The sequence below is a fragment of the Pteronotus mesoamericanus genome, unplaced genomic scaffold, assembly GCF_021234165.1.
Source record: "Pteronotus mesoamericanus isolate MK-2021 breed Mesoamerican mustached bat unplaced genomic scaffold, CSHL_Meso_final scaffold_21, whole genome shotgun sequence".
NCBI lineage: Eukaryota > Metazoa > Chordata > Mammalia > Chiroptera > Mormoopidae > Pteronotus > Pteronotus mesoamericanus.
The window spans coordinates 16168005-16186943 of record NW_026555310.1 but is presented as its reverse complement, the minus strand read 5'-3'; the positions used below and the strand labels follow the sequence as shown (position 1 = coordinate 16186943).

General features: G+C 38.7%; 1 protein-coding gene across 2 annotated transcripts in view; it reads right to left on the bottom strand.

Annotated features, from left to right (window-relative positions):
* Window positions 1-18939, bottom strand: part of TMTC1 (transmembrane O-mannosyltransferase targeting cadherins 1) — a 239540-nt gene that overhangs the window by 86605 nt on the left and 133996 nt on the right. For both annotated transcript variants that reach the window (XM_054591287.1, XM_054591288.1), the window contains one exon: window positions 1259-1380. In XM_054591287.1, the coding sequence (XP_054447262.1) occupies window positions 1259-1380 (122 nt within the window). The remainder of the gene's footprint in view (window positions 1-1258; window positions 1381-18939) is intronic.

The following is an 18939-nucleotide window of genomic DNA, read 5'->3' as shown; positions in this document are numbered from 1 at the left end:
CTGATCTAAGCAAAAACATATCTAGAAAAGATACTGATGTCTCCTTTCACCCTTCATATTTCTTATTATTGGCAAGGCCTCATAAGCCTGTTATGTCAAGGCAATATAGAATACAAAGAATTTGTGTGTATTTTTGTTCTTATCAAATAGTATTTACCAAGAAATACTCTCCTTCTCAAACTGTGCTGAAGATACGTCAAAACATCAAAAAACTTCAGGGCTGTTCTCTCCTAACCAAGTCAAAACCAGGTGCTGCAAAGCCTTAATTAAGAAAGCTGTCAGGTATTTTGCTTGGGGGGGAAATCAAAGGTTACAAGATTCATTTCTAATTATACGTATTATTAAATTTCTAACAGAATATCAATAAATAAAATTAAATCTTATTAATGGATATTTAAATTAATTTAGAATTCTAACCTAATATCCATAATAAAAAATAAAATAATATCCTAATAATATTTTGGTTTATGACACTTTTAGAAAAGTTCATTCTTATTTATCATGCATAAAATTAATTTTAGGAAGTCTACTAAAATTCTTTTTTTAAAAATAGAAAACCTGGGTGCAAAAAAAGCTTCATGTCTTATCTACAACTCACACAATGGATAAATGGCAGAACCATTTCAGGCACATATCCAGGCATCCGAATAGAAATGTGGCCTTGGAATGATGACATTTGAATGAGACAAGAAAGCAGACAAGCTTCAGCACAGTTCAAACATTCAGAACTAAGTGGCATTATGTAATCACAACACGTCTGAATGCCCTTATATTTTTAACCATTTTTTTCTCAAGGACGCATTTTCTTGAGATTGTTCCTATGTTTAAATTAGAAACCAAAGGAAAAAAGACAGAAGGAACAAGATAGAATTTAATCACAATCATGCACTTAATAATTTCAAGCACATCCAAAATATTTCTAGAGAATTACTATAATTATGTTTAACAAAACACAGATCTTTGGAAAAGAAGGTATTGGTAAGTGATTGCTGCTAAAAATCCTGAATATACTCCAGTTGCTCTGTCACATTTAACTGTCAAGCTTCCAACTGGAGGTGAGCCATTGTAAACCTGAGTGAATGAGTGCAAACTTGCACACATTCAAACTTCTCTGTGGCTGTTTTTAAAGCTGAGGTAATAAGCACCTTAGTTCCACAAGGATCTCATTGTTATGCATTAAAGGACTGTCTCTCTGGAACTATCCATGTGGGTGACAGAGGGCAGGTCTCCGAAAGATGACATTATGAGTAGTAATTACCTGGGCATGTAAAGGACTCTCTCGGCCACCACAAAGCCCACCCTGAAGAAGAGATTGCTGGCTGGAATGAATGGGAAAACCAGGAACAACAAGCCCACTAAAACTTCCTTGTGCTCCAGTCTCTGAAACACACAAAAAATAGTGAAGGACAAATTAATGTGGGGTTAATTCCACTTCACTCAGTGGCATTTAACCATTTCTTTCATTTTTCAGTTCTCATTGAAGGAATGAATAAATTAGACCAATTAAAGCCTTTTGATCAGTGTGCTGAATTCATCAGAGAAAGCCCTCAGGCTAACACCTCTGTATGTCAAAATATTCACACGTACCCAGACATGCATTTGCCATTCAGAAACATCTGATATTTGCATAATACAATCAGTGACCAATACTGCTTGTTCTGGGATGGCTCTACAGCAACTGTTTCCTGTTTTTTTCCCCCCAGTCAACTCATTCCCAGGGAACATAACAACTGGTGTCCCCAAGCTCACTAAGGCATCATGGAGAATTATTGTCTTCTGAGAAACAGAATGCATTCAAACACACACACACACACACACACACACACACACACACACACACACACACCCGCCCCGCCCTCAGGAGAAGCAAAGATTACCATAAAGGAAATTAAATGCAAATTGTAAAATTTGGTACCAATGAGGAAGATCATTTGAGCTGAAGAGTTTTTAATACCTCTCAAATTAAGCCAGTAAGCAAGTTATTTATTCCATGAAATGTTTTTGGAATCAAATTCTTTACAATAAGAACTCATTAATTGACAAAGTACCTTTCTGTAATATTATACATATTAATTTGTAAAGATTTTTCTGTCACTTATAGTTCACAGGAAAAGATTCTGTTTATTACTAATAGTATGTTGTAACGGACACTATAAAATGAGTTTGTATTTCATGAGTGTACATGGAATGAACACATTTGAAGAGAGGCCTACTTAAAACAAATCTTAATGTACTGGGTGGTATTTTTTTTTCCCTTAAAAGAGTTTAAGAAAACCAAATAGAACTTCCCATATTACAGTTTTAAATGTTTCTTATGGACATTTAAAATAGCCTATTACTTTTAATAATGGTAGAATACTAAATAAAAGTGTTCAAAATATAAATATTAGAGACTCCCTAATACAAACTACTAACACTTTAAATATACAAACTAAAAGATTTTAAACATCTTGAGATATTTGTCATCTGGATTTTATTAAAATATTTGTTTTTTTTTACTATAACATACAGAGTAATAAAATTTCTGACAGTAAGTCCGTATGAACAAATGTGATTTGGACAATTTCGCTTAATAGTTAACAACCTATAAATAATGATCTCATTTTTTAGCCTGAAGGAACCACACTCTAGAATTAAAAGATGAAAGAAGGAAAAAAAGCTTCCACAACAAGCCTTTCACTCAAATAGATGCAGTAATTTTGTATTTACTATGGCCCACTAAAACTGATTTTAGAAAATGGCTGAGGAAAAGTAGCAGTTCACTATACTTAAAAGCTGCATGTTATCTTTGCAATTTAGATTATACTTCAAGTTTACAAAGTGCATTTCAGTTCAAGACCTTAAAATTTACATAATTTAAAAACTTAAAAACATAAAATTTATGAAACATAAAATTAATAAAAACCTTCAGAAAGTCCTGTGACATCAAAAGCAAGTGTTTCCTGCTAAAATTAAAAATAAATCCCAGATTAAGAAGTACAAATTGGTAGTTACAAAATAATCACAGGGAGTAAAGTATGGCATGGGGAATATAGTCAATAATATTGGGATAACTATGTAGGTACTGGAAATATAGAGTGGAACACTTTGTAAAGCATATGACTGTCTAACCACTATGCTGTATACCTAAAACTAATACAAAATAACCTTGAATGTAAGCTGTTATTGAAAAATAAAAACTTTATATTAAAATAAATAAATAAAATAAATTCTAGAGAATAAATGTCTTGTCAAGTATTCTTCATGAAGTCTGTGCCCATTATTAAGTACAGCGCTGATGTGCTCTTTTTATAGGTGCATTCTTTAAAAAATATATTTTATTAATTATGCTATTACAGTTGTCCCATTTTTTTCTCTCCTTTATCCCCCTTTGCCCTGTACCCACCCTCCCTCCAGCATTCCCCCCTCATAGTTCACATCCATGGGTCATATATGTAAGTTCCTTGGCTTCTCCATTTTCTATACTATTCTTAAGCTCCCCTTGTCTATTTTGTACCTACCAATTAAGCTTCTTATTCCCTACACCTTTTCCTCCATTTACCCCCTGCCTCCTCCCTGCTGATAACTCTCCCTGTGATCTCCATTTCTGTGATTCTGTCCCTGTTCCAGCTGTTTGCTTAGTTTGTTTTTGTTTTTGTTTTTTGGGTTCTGTTGTAGATAGTTGTGAGTTTGTTGCTATTTTACTGTTCATAGTTTTGATCTTTTTTTCTTAAATAAGTCCATTTAACATTTCATATAATAAGGGCTTGGTGATGATGAGTTACTTTAACATGACCTTATCTGGGAAGCACTTATCTGTCCTTCCCTTCTAAATGATAGCTTTGCTGGACAGAGTCATCTTGCATATAGACCCTTGCCTTTCATAACTCTGAATACTTCTTTCCAACCCTTTATTGCCTGTAAGGTTTCTTTTGAGAAATCAGCTGACAGTCTTATGGGAACTCCTTTGTAGGTAGCTGTCTCCTTTCCTCTTGCTGCTTTTAAGATCCTCTCCTTATCTTTAATCTTGGGTAATGTAATTATAATTATAATGTGCCCTGGTATGTGCTTCCTTGGGTCCAACTTCTTTGGGACTCTCTGAACTTCCTGGACTTCCTGGAAGTTTATTTCCTTTGCCAGTTGGAGAAGTTCTCCTTCATTATTTTTTCAAATAAGTTTTCAATTTCTTGCTCTTTCTCTTCTCCTTCTGGCACCCCTATGATTCGGATGTTGGAACGTTTAAAGTTGTCTCAGAGGTTCCTAAGCCTCTTCTCATTTTTTTGAATTCTTGTTTTTTCATTCTGTTCTGATTGAATGTTTTTCTCTCCCTTCTCCTCCAAATTCTTGATTTGAGTCCCAGTTTCCTTCCCTTTACTGTTGGTTCCCTGTATATTTTTCTTTATTTCATTTTGTATAGTCTTCACTTCTTCCTTTATTTTGTGACTGTACTCAATGATTTCTGTGAGCATCCTGACTACCAGTGTTTTGAACTTTGCATCTTATAGGTTGGCTATCTCGTCATCTCTTAGTTCTTTTTCTGGAGCTTTGGTCTATTCTTTCATTTGGGCCATATTTCTTTTGCTTGGCGCACCAGTCTGAATGAATGTTTCTTCTTTAACTCCTTGTTGTCAGACTTCCACACAGTTTGATTTTCTGGCAGTTCTGGTTGTTTTTTTGTTTGTTTGTTTTTAAATTGGTTGTTTCCTTCTTTTGGTTGTGCAAGGAAGTGAAATGTATCTACCCACACCTCCATCTTGGCCAGAAACTGATATTTGTCTCTATAGGTGCACTTTTTAAAAAAGATAATTGAATACTTCTTAAAAGCTGAAATACTTTTTACAAAGGTGTTCATCTATCTTCCTATATAAATTTCTAAAGGGATTTAAACTTCCTATTTGTTAATCCTATAGAATTAAGAAGAATAAGGGTATAAACAGAATTCCCACTGGGCTATTATCCATGTCTCCAGCCAGCGTTTTATCCAAAGAAGTGCTTCCCTGGCCCTCATCAAGGTTATTGGAGAACAACCTTCACTGGGGACATGAAAGAGGTATCACCTTCACACCTCTATTAGCATACCTCCTTGCCTGACCAAAGGCCACCTTCCTCACTCTGATGAGCATATGGTTATGTCCTTTACTCAACAGAACACTGAGTGCTTCTGCAGTTACAAGGTTGGGAAGGTGGGCATCAGGTGTATGCCAAAGTCCAACTGCATGCTGCCTCCCTCCTCATTCACTGAGCCCCTGTAGCGGGCAGGATCCCCAAATAGTCATTGCTACTGAGGACATGGAGATGGGTTCTTTGGGCTCCCAGCACAGCCTTTATTTCCTTCATGGCAATCATTCCAGTTGTAATTACATATTCATTTGTGTGTTTACTACTTTAAATATCTCCACTATACAGTAAGCTTTATGGGGCAGGGAGCCAGTTAATTGTGTTCACTGGTACATGACCTGTGTTTAGCTTAGTGCCTGGCACTTAGGAGGTCCTCACAAATATCTGCAGAATAAACTAATAAGTGAATAAATGTACCAGACAAGAGAAGAGGAGGGGGTAGAGAGGGTTTCCTGGTAGAGGTGACAATCTGGGTTCCAAAATGAATGAATGCTTACAAGGCAAATTTTGTGATGCTTGTGAGGAGGGGTTACAACTAATCTAATTTCAGGGAGCAGATACAGAATGTACAAAACAGGGAATAAAACTGTACATGTTGGTGGTTGGCAAATCATGAGGATCTAGTCATCCCTGTGTGGAGCTGACCTTTGTTTAGAGCCAATAGGGAGCTATTAAGGGGTCTGACATGTAGAAAGAAAGAAGAGCAAGTCAGAGTCCAGGAGCTGACATCCAGATTCAAGTTGTGGTCCTGCTATCAACACGGCATTAGTCACCTTGAGTGAGGACCTCATTGCCTCCCCCATGCCTCAACTGTAAAATGAGACGTGTGTGGGTCAGGGCTCAGTGGGGCCAGATTATCACAAAGGTTTCTTCATCAGTGGAAGTCCACATTATTGGACTTGTGAGTTGTAGGCTCAGAGGCCATCACTCCATGCTCCCAGATGGGCTGGTCTTACAGTGTATTTTTGTTTTCAAAATATTCAATTGAAGACAGTGGCACTGTGCCCAAACTCAATGAAGTTTTATTTTATTTTGAAGAGAATAACATTCATGAAAAGTCATTCATTCTTAAATTAAATTGATGATTATGTTCTTTGTCTTCCCTCCTCCCCATTAGGTCAAGAGGAACAGAAAATATTCAAAAAACATATTTCTTTAAGCTGTGAGCCAATCAGCCAAGCATAAAGTTAGGACAAAATATGTCATGGATGTGGTTGAATTTCCTAGAATGAGAAAGACTGGGCAGGAATCCAAGTTAGTATCCTGTGGATCACAGATGTGACAAAATTGCCTAAATAATTTATAGCTCATTTCATCCTAATAGAGTCTGATGAAATGCAAACAAAATATGGGTGGGGGAAAAAAAGGGGAAAATCTGTGGCATTTTCCAAAACACACAAAAGTGCATTTATTTCTAGGAAACAGGGCAAATGGAAATTTACTTATTCCAAATTATACTAGGGGATGAAAAGCATGAGAATTCAAAGAACTAATTATGAGCCACTGATAATACATGTTACTTGCTGATGAACTGTGCAACTTCAGACAAATTAATTTACTTCTCTGAGCTTTAATTTGATGAACAGTTGAACAAAAGCAAGGATGTTGATACCTATTATATTAGTAGAAAAAATGTGTGAGATTCACTATGATTTTCTTTTCTGCCTTAGAAGAATACAAAACAGCAGCCTCCTGAGCTGTAAAGGGGTAAAAATCTCTTAACACTCCTCTTAAGGTGCCCAGAGAGTCACTCAGACCCTATTGGCCCAGCCACATATCCAAACAAGCAGCTCATAGTTTTCTCAGATCCAGCAATTACTTGCAAGGAAATCCATCTTTAGAATCCAAGTCTAGGCTTATAGTCTGTGGTTCATCCCTTCCCCTTCTTACTCTCAGTTTGCCTTTCAAAGCACTTGTCACAGATAAGGACACACGGACAAACGCACACCTACACACTGTGGCCAGCAGCACGTGGGTGTGTGTTCAAGCGAAGCTCTCATTCAACAAAGACAATAGCCACTGCAGGCTGTTCCCTTCCATAGAGCCAGAGAAGGGTGCCATTACAGTAATTATTATCATCACTATTACCATGTTTCCTCTCACCTCTAAACATGTTTCAGAAAAAAGGTGCACTGCATTTAGGGTATGAGCAAGTTGTCATATTTCTACATGCAGCACAGTTATATTTAAATCCTGAGAATTTATTTGACAACACTAGGCCTTAGCTGTCTGCATCCTATTTCTTAATTTTTACTGATGACAGTAAAGCTCTTGAGCCCTGGGGGTGAGACATTTACCAAGCTGACAAGTGGCATGGCTGAACACATTAGGCCCTCCTTTTGTATTTGTTTATGGGTCTACTTCCTCCATGAGTCTATAGATTCCTGCAGGAGTCACCATTTCATGTGAATTTTTTATCTAGATACCTAGCACATAATCATCATCATCCAATAAGTATGCATCGTGGTAGTAAAGATCAGTGATGAAAATCACATATATATCACTGGGGTTCTCAAGCACCCCAATGGCCATTTCAGGGACTTGCCACTACGAAGATCTTTTGTTTTTGGTGACCCTCAGAAACACAGTATTTGCAACACTAATTTGGGGTGGAAAGCCCTCAATCCTTGAGCACCCAAGAGTACCTTATAAAGGTCCGGCACAATCGGCCAGTTGGCCAACAGTACTGAGGCATTTTTAGTCAGGACATATGCATACCTTCTGCCCTTCTCCAATTCCATTCACTGCCACTTACTATTGTACTTCTGGGCCTTCCATGATCATCTGACTTTTGTGCTCAGGAAAACCAATACCTTTCATTTTATTGAAATTCAATTTTAATTTTTTTGAGTATTTCAATTTATTAAAATATTCCATTATTTATTATTACTATTATTTTTATGAAAGTTCTTTTTAATTGAGAAAGACAAGTTATTTATTTAATCAGCTGGAATCCCCTATTGCTTTATTTGAGTGCAGAGCACTGTCTCATTTGCTATAAGGGATTTGACCTGAATTCTGGTTATTGAGCTGGGAAGTAAGGTAGGTTCACTCTCTGGCTAAGTGACTCCCAAATTGCTACCCTACAATTTGTGCAAGTTTAAATGAATTCCAAATTAATCTTCACTACAATGCTGTGGAGATACTATCTCTGTTGTAAACTCTAATATGTCTTAGACGTTTGGGTCCTTCACAAATAGCTGTAATTGAAATCTGCATAAATGTCAAGAGGGTTGTTACATTATTTCCATGAGAAATATTCCTCAAGGCTGCATAGGCCTTGAGGTTTTCTCGCAAAACTTGGGGACCCTGGTTCTCACTGTGCTGCTTTGTATATTTTAAGAATTTTTTTGTGGCCCAACACCCCTATTGCAGTATTGTAGAAAATGCATCAGTGAATCTCCACTTGAATAAATTAGGGACTCAGTTTTATTTAAAACAGCATGAACTTTGAATCTACAAAATCCCTGGGATGCTCTCAAGGATGATGCTAATTTAGGCTGCATCAGATGGATGGAGAACAGGTCTCAAAACACTAACTCAGAAGCCAATAAGGATGCTTTCAAGACCAGCATGGGAAGTGCTCAAAACACTAACTCAGAAGCCAATAAGGATGCTTTCAAGACCAGCATGGGAAGTGCCCAAGTTAGAAGCACAGAAAGAGCTTGGCTGTTTGGGGCAATAGGCTTCTGCCTGAGCTGTGCACAAGTGTACCTTAAACTTACTTCCTCTGAGCTATTCTCTTGTCTACCTGATTTTCACTGTTGCCTGCGTTTTCCTTTGATGTTTTCCACCCCTCCCTCCTCCACCTCTGTCTGACACTGTTCTGTTTGTTTATCTATAGGCATAGCTCCTGTCTGGGGCTCCTTTCCATGGTCACAACTCTCACCTGGTGCCGGTAACAGTCCCCTCATTTGCCTCATCAGGCCATCTGATTGATGTCACTTTGCATGGTGGCTTTACTAACCCTGTCCACATCACTGCACTTGGTGCCTTCATAAACTCTTCAATCATCCCATTGGCGGCACCATATGTTTCCTGCCAGGAAGGACTCTGCCTCATTGGTCAGCTCAAAGTGAAAGAGCATGGGCATGGAAGCATAGATGTGAACTCCAAAGAAGGAACAGAACTCTGGCTCTTATGAGCTAATACAGCCAACTCCAGCCCACTCCTCACTTGGTCCTCTCCTTTATTGTTGTATTTCCATTCTATTTCACTCCTTGGGTGAACCGCCATTTTAAAGGCCACCGTGGTTTTAGAAAATTTTAAATGTTGTATAAGTAAAGACAAATAACAATCTGAGAGAGCTTTTTATCTGGCAGATGAGATTGAGACTAATGTCTCAATAACTGGAGAAGAGTAAGTCTTGAACTTCTACTGCTACTGTGACATCAAATGGAACAACTACTTCTTATGATTCAAACAAGATCTAGAAGCTGAACTGCCTATCAGCAATGCGGGAGGCAGGAGGAATCTGGGGGCAGTCTTAAGGTTAGAGAGAATAAGAAAAATCGAAAGCTGATTCTCAGAGTCTCAGTCACTGCTGCCAAGTTTTTTGGTGATTATATATTCAACTGGGGCCCTGAGTTAGTCCCACTGGACACTGCAAGAGGTTTAAAGACAGTCCTCCCATGACATGCACACAATTCACACCTCAAATGAAAGCATGAAAAGGTACACTTGCAATTTTTTCCTCCCTAGCCTGAAAGCAATTGAGACAGGCTGAGCTTGGACAGAAAATGGCTTAGGTTCAAGATCTCAACAGCATAGCTGCCAACCCACACTCTCCTTGGCTCAGGCTGGTGATATCATTTCCTCACTCTCATGTGCCTTAAAATTTACTTATAAATGCATGGGGAGAAACATTTTAAAAGGGGAAATGAATGAAGAAATTATACCCCCTCAGAGACAAAAGTAGATTTGTACACTCTGTGTCTTCTCTGAGCCAATCTAAACACAGGTCCTTCCCATGCCAAACTTTCTTCACCAAGAAGCACTGCCAGATGCGTTAATGAATAGAGAGCTGAAGGCAGATTAAAATCAGAGCATTCCTAAACTAGCAGTCTCGATTTCTGGTCTTTGGTTCTGGACTTCTTTTTTTTTTTTTTGCATAGAGTTTTTTGTTTGATTTGCTTTTAATCAACAGTCTGAATCATCTTGCCAACACCAGTTCCTGAGATCGAAACTTATCTCACAAGAGCACACAATTATGTTTCAGGGTTAAATTGGGTGGAAGAGTGAAGCTCTCAGATTGCTTTATTCTAATTGAGAATAAACTAATTCCTAACTTTATTTGGAAATGTATTTACATTCTACATAGGTGTGTTTTAAATGTTTAAAGAAATAAAGGCAAAAATCTTTTAAAAGGCTCTTTGAAAGTGACATAATTGGAAAATATCAATCTAGAGCCACACTGCCACTCACTTAGCTAATTAAGCACTAGTAAGGAGTTACAAAAATTAAATAAATTAGGAAAATGTTTAAGAAACGTTGTTCTGATTAGAAATGAAACTATTACAGGAATTTGTGAAGAAATGAGAGAGGTCAGAGAAATGAACTTTCTTCATTTCTATCTGTAGTTCTGAACAAAAATGGAAAAGGTACCAAAAGCTATATATTGAAAAAAAGAGTGAGAGAGACTAGAGAGATGGAGGGCATGGGCAAGGCAAGATCCGTTCTAAAGTTGTGCTCAACTTATAAGTTATTTTATGCATGCTATGGGAGGGAGACATGCAGAGGGGGCAATAAAAGCCACCTGGTAAGTGGCAATCGTATAGGATAAAGGAAAAACAAATACTTCCTATACTCAACTAAATGCCACACATTTGACTTAAATTGTCCCACTGGAATTTCATAATATTACAATGTAGGCAATTATCTCTAATTTTATAGATGAGGAAATTGAAACTTGGGAGGCTTAAGATACTTATCTAAGTTGATCCAATTAGTGAGAAACAAGTGTTTTACTGAGGTCTGGTTAGTTCCAAAGGCTGTCCTTTTCCCACAGTCTATCTGGCTTTGGAATGCAAAACTAATGTCAAGTATGTGGAGGGGGGACAGGGAACGGGCAGCGGGAGGGATGGATATTTCAGCCCTTCACTGTCTTCTGGTTTTGTCACAGAAAAACACTGAAAACAGATAAGATCGACTAATTTGGAGGTTGCCAAGCAAGGCACTGCTGTAATAGTCTAGCAAATCTTATCCCCCAGGCACATGACAGAGGGCACCACTGATGCACTTTAGCCGGTAAATGCAGACACAAATGTCCTACAGTCTACAGGGATCGGCAGAGTATGCGGCCCAGAATGTGTATTCTCTGTCAAGTATTCTGTTTGCATGAGTGGTTTCAGATGGTCCACCTACTCATTCTGATAACCAGCTTCTGGAAGAATGGACATATCCATGTCTACCAGCCAGAATAGGGTAAGATGCAATAATTTATTTGACCAATCTTAGTTTCTGAATTGTTAATCAAAATTATATTTGAGAAGCCTTAAGAGGAGGGTAGTTAAGTATTGTGATGAAATTGGCCTTCTTAGTAAAGAAAATAAGATAACGTTCACATTCTAGTCACCACAGAGGTACAATAAATAGTTAAGTGGGCAGGTGAACGGGGCATAGGCTTTCTAAATTCTAATCTATACATGCTCTGCATCTTGGTATTGCTCTAAGCTTCTATTTCTAGTACTCAGCTATTTAAGAACTGTTTTTCTTTTTAATCATTTTTTACTTTTCAATTACAGCTGACATATTATATTAGATTCAGGTGTACAACCCAGTGATTAGACATTATATAACTTACTGTGTGGTCATCCCAATAAATCTCATACCCATCTGACACCATGCATAGTTATTAGAATACTAAGGACCATATTCCCTATGCTGTACTTCATATCCCTGTGACTATTCTCTAACAATCAATTTGTACTTCTTAATCCCTTCACCTTTTTCACTCATCTCCCCAAACCTCCCTTCTCATCTAGCAACCATCAAAATGTTCTTTTTATCTATTAGTCTGTTTATGTTCTGCTTGTTCATTTATTTTGTTTTTTAGGTTCAATTGTTGATAGATATGTATTTATTGCCATTTTATTGTTCATATTTTTATATTTTTCTTTCTTCCTAAAGAAGACCCTTTAACATGTCATATAATACTGGTTTGGTGGTGATGGATTCCTTTAGCTTTTTGTTGTCTGGGAAGCTCTTTACCCTTCAATTCTAAATGATAGTTTTAGTGGGTAGAGCAATCTTGGCTGTCGGTCCCCTACTTTTCATGACTTTGAATATTTTTTGCCAATACCTTGTGGCCTGCAAAGTTTCTGTTAAGAAATCATCTGACAATCTTATGGGAGCTCCCTTGTAGGTAACTAATTGCGTTTTTCTTGCTGCTTTTAAGATTCTCCCTATCTTTAACTTTTTGCATTTCAATTATGATGTCTTTGAGTGCTCTGCTTGGATTCACCTTGTTTGGGACTCTCTGAGCTTCTTGGACTTGTCTATATCCTTCACCAATTTAGGGAAGTTTTTTGTCATTATTTTTTAAAATAGCTTTTCGATTTCTAGCCCTCTCACTTCTCCTTCCAGCACCCCTATATTGCAGATCTTGACTATTGATATGCTTTAAGTTGTCCCAGAGTCTTCTTACACTGTTCTAATATTTTTGAATCATTTTTCCTTTTGCTATTAAAATGGGGTGTATTTTGCTTCCTTATATTCAGAATCACTGATTCGATTCTCAGCTTTATCTTCTCTACTGTTGATTCCCTCTAAAATACTCTTCATTTCAGTTAGTGTATCCTTCATTTCTGACTGGTTCTGTTTTGTGGTTTCCATGTTTATTTTTTATGCTCTTGAAGTTCTCACTAAGTTGATTGAGCATCCTTATAACCAGTGTTTTGAACTCTGCATCTAGTAGATTGCTTGTCTTCATTCTGCTAAGTTCTTTGACTAGAGTTTTGTTCTATTCTTTCATTTGGACATGTTCCTTTGGCTTCTCATTTTAGCTACTTCCCCGTGTCTGTTCCTATGTATTAGGTATAGTTGTTACATTGCCTGAACTTATAGAGTGGCCTAATGTAGTAAGTGTCCTCTAGGGTCCAGAGGCACAGCTGCCCTATTCATCTGAGCTGGGCACTCAGGTGACCCTGCCTCCAGGTGGGCTGTGTACATCCTCCTGTCGTACCTGAACTTTAATTACTGTTGGTATGTCTATCAGAGGGATTTATTACCAGGCTTATGGGCTGCAAGGACTGGCTGTGACCACTGTGAAGAATCAGCTGTGCAGCTGCCCACCTCACAGAGCAGGACTTACTTCAGTGGGGCTCTGGTGCCCACTGAGTCCATCCCTTGAATGTGTTGGTTGTGGAGGTGGGTGGGCAGTGTTTCAACATGGCCTGAAGCTGTCTACTTATTGTGATGGATCTGGGGCCTTCTGGGAAGTGCAGACCAAGGTCAGCTGCCACCTGTGTTTTGCCTGAGGCCTGCTGGCAGGAGCTACAAAGCGATCTGCAGATTGCTGCTACTTGTATTGAGCTTGGAGTTGCCAACAAGAGGCCAAGCTGTGAGCCAATGCCAGCTGCCACTATTGCTGGGCCTAGGGCCACTTATCGGGAGGTACAGGGCTTACTGAACTAGATGCTGCTTGTTTGAGAGGTTTTAGGAAAGTTTGAAGTAAAAGCCAAGATAGGCCATTTGTATGGAAAAGCTACTGGAAACAGCTTGGGTGGGCCCACTAGAAGGGTGGGGCCGGGTCTCAGGAAATCACCAGGGTGGGACAAACAGTGATAGCCAGATGTATAGAGGCTCAGATATGGTGTCTGCCTGTTGCTTTTATGGGGAGAGGGGTCAGCAAAGGAACAATGGCCTCTGCTAACACCTCTGCCCAGAGATAGTTGCCCCTCCAGCTCTTCCCCTAATGCCAGACAGTTCAGTTCTTCACCCTATGCCCCTGGTGTGAACTGCTTATATATAAATCTTAGAAATGTGACACTGTGATATATGATTTAATCTTACAACATATGCCTTATATTCATATATGCTTAATACAGATTATATTACATATATACATACACATAGGAATGAGGAATTCACTTAAGAGAGTGGATTTAGGAAATCAAAATAGTAGTGTTGCTCTAAGAGATATATGTTCATGTGTGTTGATACCAAAGCTAGCTGGGTGGGTTCAGGAGAAAGGAGGGGCTGGGGGGAGTTGTCACTACTCCCATGAGACACCATGGATTCAGGGGAAGGTCAGTGGTGCATTAGACAGGGTGTCTCAGAGAATCAAGGAGAGAAAATGTCAGCAGAAGGTCAATCTTGTGCCTGGATCCTTTCCAGAGCAGAGGGTAGAAGAGAGGGAGAGAGCCCACTATGTAGAGAACTGAGTCCTGCATCGTGCTTGCCCCGTCCAGCTCTGGCTGGAGAAATGATGATGACACAGTAATGCCATTGAATTCTGGGTCAAGAACTGAACTTAATAAGGTGACTAGTGCAGGAGGGAGGCAGGCATGATTAATCAATTTTTGCCCCTCTGTAAAATTCAACTAAAAACTAGGATGGATTTAACCATGCAAGTGAAGTCACTGGTGAATTTAGCTTTGAGGAAGAGGAAAAGGAGACAGAGATAAACTAAACACATTTTTTTAAAAAACAATTAGGGACTTCTTATTCATCTGCTGAATAATCAGTGACACCTTGTACTATATGGCTCTTAAATGACCCCTTGGATATGGAGGATTTAAAGAAAGGAAAGCAATGTTGGTGATGTCCACAGTTCATTGTTCCTGGGTGAATAGTCCCATTACCCCCAGCCCCCAAATTAGGCCACAGAGAGATTGAACGGCTTCCTCTCCTTCACCTCTGTACCCTACTAGGCACCGATTTCTACTGATCTACCATCTGAATTTTCTCTTCTGTTCCATCACCTCCAGCGACATGTGCCCTTTCTGCCTCTTTGTAAATAGCTTTGTTCCAACGAAATATGCATGCCTGGCAGGAGAAGTCTTCTACTGATGACTATTGCTCAAACATTTTTGTTAAGGAGATATCCCTTTGCCAAAACCTTCCAAAGCAGGACACTATATACCTATTTTTTGCTAAGAGAAAAGATGTTTTACTTTCTTCATACAGTGAGTCACACTCACTAAAAAAGTATAATTCATCTACCCACTTGGAATTGTCACACAGAAGATAGCTCTTCTCCCTGTAATCTAAAAGGAATAAAGAGAAGGAAGCACAAAAATCCCACAGTTCTGCACAGTAAAGATCCAAATATTTTATAGCAGCATTTTTAAAAGACTATACTTCACAATACTTTATCAAATAAATTACAGGAAAAAAAAGTCTGGCTTTCTTCAAGTTTATGATATTTGAAAGTAATAAGAAATTTAATACGCTCTCTTAAGAGCTAAAAAAGTGAGATTGACTTGTACACTTGAGCTTCTAGAGAAACTACTATTAATAGTGGATTTTATTCCTGTTATCTGTTAATGTACCCATCAAAAATCAAAGTATCTTCCATAATCAAGATACATTGTATCTCCTTGAATAAGATCCACTTTCTTGCTTCAGAAGCATACAGTGTTAGAAGTTGGATGGATCATTATGTTTCATCAGAAGTTGTTAAAATCTTCTTTTCCAAATAACTGACTTAATTAAATAATGCTTATCCTTAACTGTTAAATGTGCATTCAAACAGCCTACTTACTACAGCCTAAAAGGGCAAGTTTTTGCCTTGGCTGGTGTGGCTCAGTGGATTGAGTGCTGGCCTGTGAACCAAAGGGTCACCAGTTGGATTTTCAGTCAGGGCACAGGCCTAGGTTGGGGGCTAGGTCCTCAGTGGGTGGCATGTGAGAGGCAACCACACATTGATGTTTCTCTCCCTCTCTTTCTCCTTCCTTCCCCTCTCTCTAAAAATTAAAAAAAGGCTTTAAAAAAAAAAGGGTAAGTTTAATGGACTAATGAATGTAGCAAAAGATGGAAACAAAGACCCTGTATTTTAAATTGTGTCAAATAGTTATAATTTTCTGAGTTCAGACATTCAAATACTTATTTTTTCATTAGGACTGTTTTGTACCAAATGGCAACATAAATCTCTAAAATGTACATAAAAGAGGTTGAAATGATCTGTATGAAGTTTGACATAAAGATACAAGTAAGAATTTGACCACATAATGCCTAATTGGGAGTCATTTTCCCTTGGAAAATTTGTACAAGGTCACAGAAAAAAATGATTTACACAGAAAAACAAAGGGTAAAACTATTTCTCCAATAAGCCTTGGCACCGAGTTATTCCCAAGCGAAGCCATTGTCACAATGAGCATAAAAGGGGAGCTCACTGGCTAAAGTTACCCAAATCAACAGGAACTGTGCTCCCCTAGAATGGAGAGAATTTTCAAGGCAACACCAAGAAGGCTGACATTAATAAATGTTCTTCCCAATTAATCACTTTTTAATACCAAATGCCAGAGTCCTGGGTCACACACTGACTATGCCAATTTGGCCATTTAAAGTTGCCAGGTCCTCTTGTCAACACTGGTAACCTCTGGCAGTTAGAGCCAGACGGGATATAAAAATAAAAGCAAGTTTTAATGAAATTTTGCCAAAAGCGCAACCACTTACTGGCAAACAGTCCCCTGGCCAATCATGAAGCTGGAGGAAGCCCTCTCTCTGTCCCTGGGCTTGCCTACAGGAACCTTCCGAGAACAAAACTGTATGCTGCCACAAGAACAGCTCACTTTCTACTCGGGCAATGCACAGGGTCCTCTCTCAAGTGCCCTCTTTTTGAAACCATTAGCCAAGAGGTGAAGATAAAAGTTTTAACTTTTTCCAGTTATAAGGACTACTATATGCAGAAAGATACGTGCAGTAGTATCAATTTGGTGTTACTTTGGAAACTCGCTTCATATGCCTATTCTAGGTAACAGTCACTTGCTCACACCATAACATTTTATAGATGGCCACGCCGTGTGCTCATTCCGTCATGAGTCTTAGCAGTCTCAGTCACTGTACTGAATACCCACAGAAGCGTTTCTAATTACAGCCTCGATATAATGGAAAACAAGAATTCCATGAATCTGTTTCAAGGTCTTATCTTTTACTTGGTATTGACTGGGTGGAAACTCTAACTCTAAAGTAAATGGCTTAAACGAAATCCTGTTTTAAACATGGGGTACTGTCAAAGGAAAAATAATAGGATTTGTTGATGCTGTGGTGGTGGCTATTGTTTTTGAAGATATAAATAAGGCAGCAGAAAAGGGTTTAAATGCTGCCCAAGGATGGACTTCAAAGTTCTTATTAACCCACCCTCATATATCTATGCCAATACCTTCCAAATCACGCTTTGAAAACACTGAACCTGCAAGAAGCCCATAAAAAGGGTTCCAAATTCAAATAAATTTGAGAAATGCCATTTACTCTACACCCCATTTGAAAACTCACAAGGCTGCTTAGAGCACAATAAAGCCTTTGTTAAGTCCCCTGGTTCGGGGGGGAAAAACAGTTTAACTAGCACTTCTGAAATGCAGACTCTTTCTTTAGGGTAACCTCACTTAATGACCTGTATGATGCTAGAGCATGGTTTGAAAAGTGCTGGTGCGTGGTATAAACTGCTCAAGCAAAAATAAGTTCAAGTTTCCACGTTAGGAGTCTCTAGTGCCTGTCCTCCCAAACCATCTCACTGTGCAAAAACAGAAAATTCCCACCATCTCAGCTATAGCCTTTATGCTACAGTTGAAACACATTTTCTGATGTCCATCCTTGGTAAAGGTAAAAGAGCTGATTGCCATTTTCCAGGATAAAAAAATGTCACTATACACTTAGAGAACTTAAGCCACCCATTGGCATGGTCTTGGCTCCCGCCAGGGTAAGTCCTGAAAGCAGGAAGGTTCCCTGGCAGGACAGATCTGTGTTCAGAAGGATAGTTCTCCCAGAGGCTGGTGGGGGGAAGGGTGGGGAGAACGGAATGCAGGTAGAGAAAACCAAGCTATTCTAAGCAGCCACTGGGTTTCGTTTATTTTTATTCATCGTAGTCAGTATATCGCTTGAATATTTAATTCATTGAACCAATGAGTGGTCAAAGAATTAAATATCTAACATTTTATCCACCCATTTTCATCCAAGCACACCATCCTGCACCTAAGTATTCCCTGCAAAGTTATTTTGCTTATCTCTACATACTCTGCCAGCTTTTGAGACCAGTTTCCATTTCTATCACACAGCTATAGAGGTGGCTGCTAACTGTGGTCATTCTATTCAGTCCCCTCTTGCCTGTGAGAGACACAGAAAATACAGGAGCATTGAGGGTATTATGAGACACTCCCCCCAATTCATTTGGCTTGTCAAAGTACTCATGAAAATTTTCCCATCTTAAGAAATGGTTGTCTTGGTAAAACATCGTCACAGATTATTCATTTATTCAACAAATACATATTGTTGCGGTCTCTTTATATGTTATTCAGGCACTGTGCTTTTAAACAATCATTTAAGGAATTTGCCATCAATCACTTCTGTCTCTTTTGTATTTTCCTGGCAGTATTCTACATTCTTTGGAATACATCAGTTAGCAAAAAAAGACAGACACAAAATAAGCTCTACCTTTTGATGGGGGTGGGAGGGGGAGACAGAGAGAGAGAGAAAGAGAGAGAGAGAGAGAGACTGTCTAGTAAGGGGTGTCTGCAATGTAAGGTGAACAAGAAGTGGACTGCAAATGTAAACATGATGGTCAGGACAGGCACCATTGAGGAGGTGGAGATTAAGCAAAGGAAATGAGGCAGCCAGCCACGGAGCTCGTTCCACAGTAGGCCATGAGTTCGGGAAGGAACAAGAGAGATAATGGGATGTGGG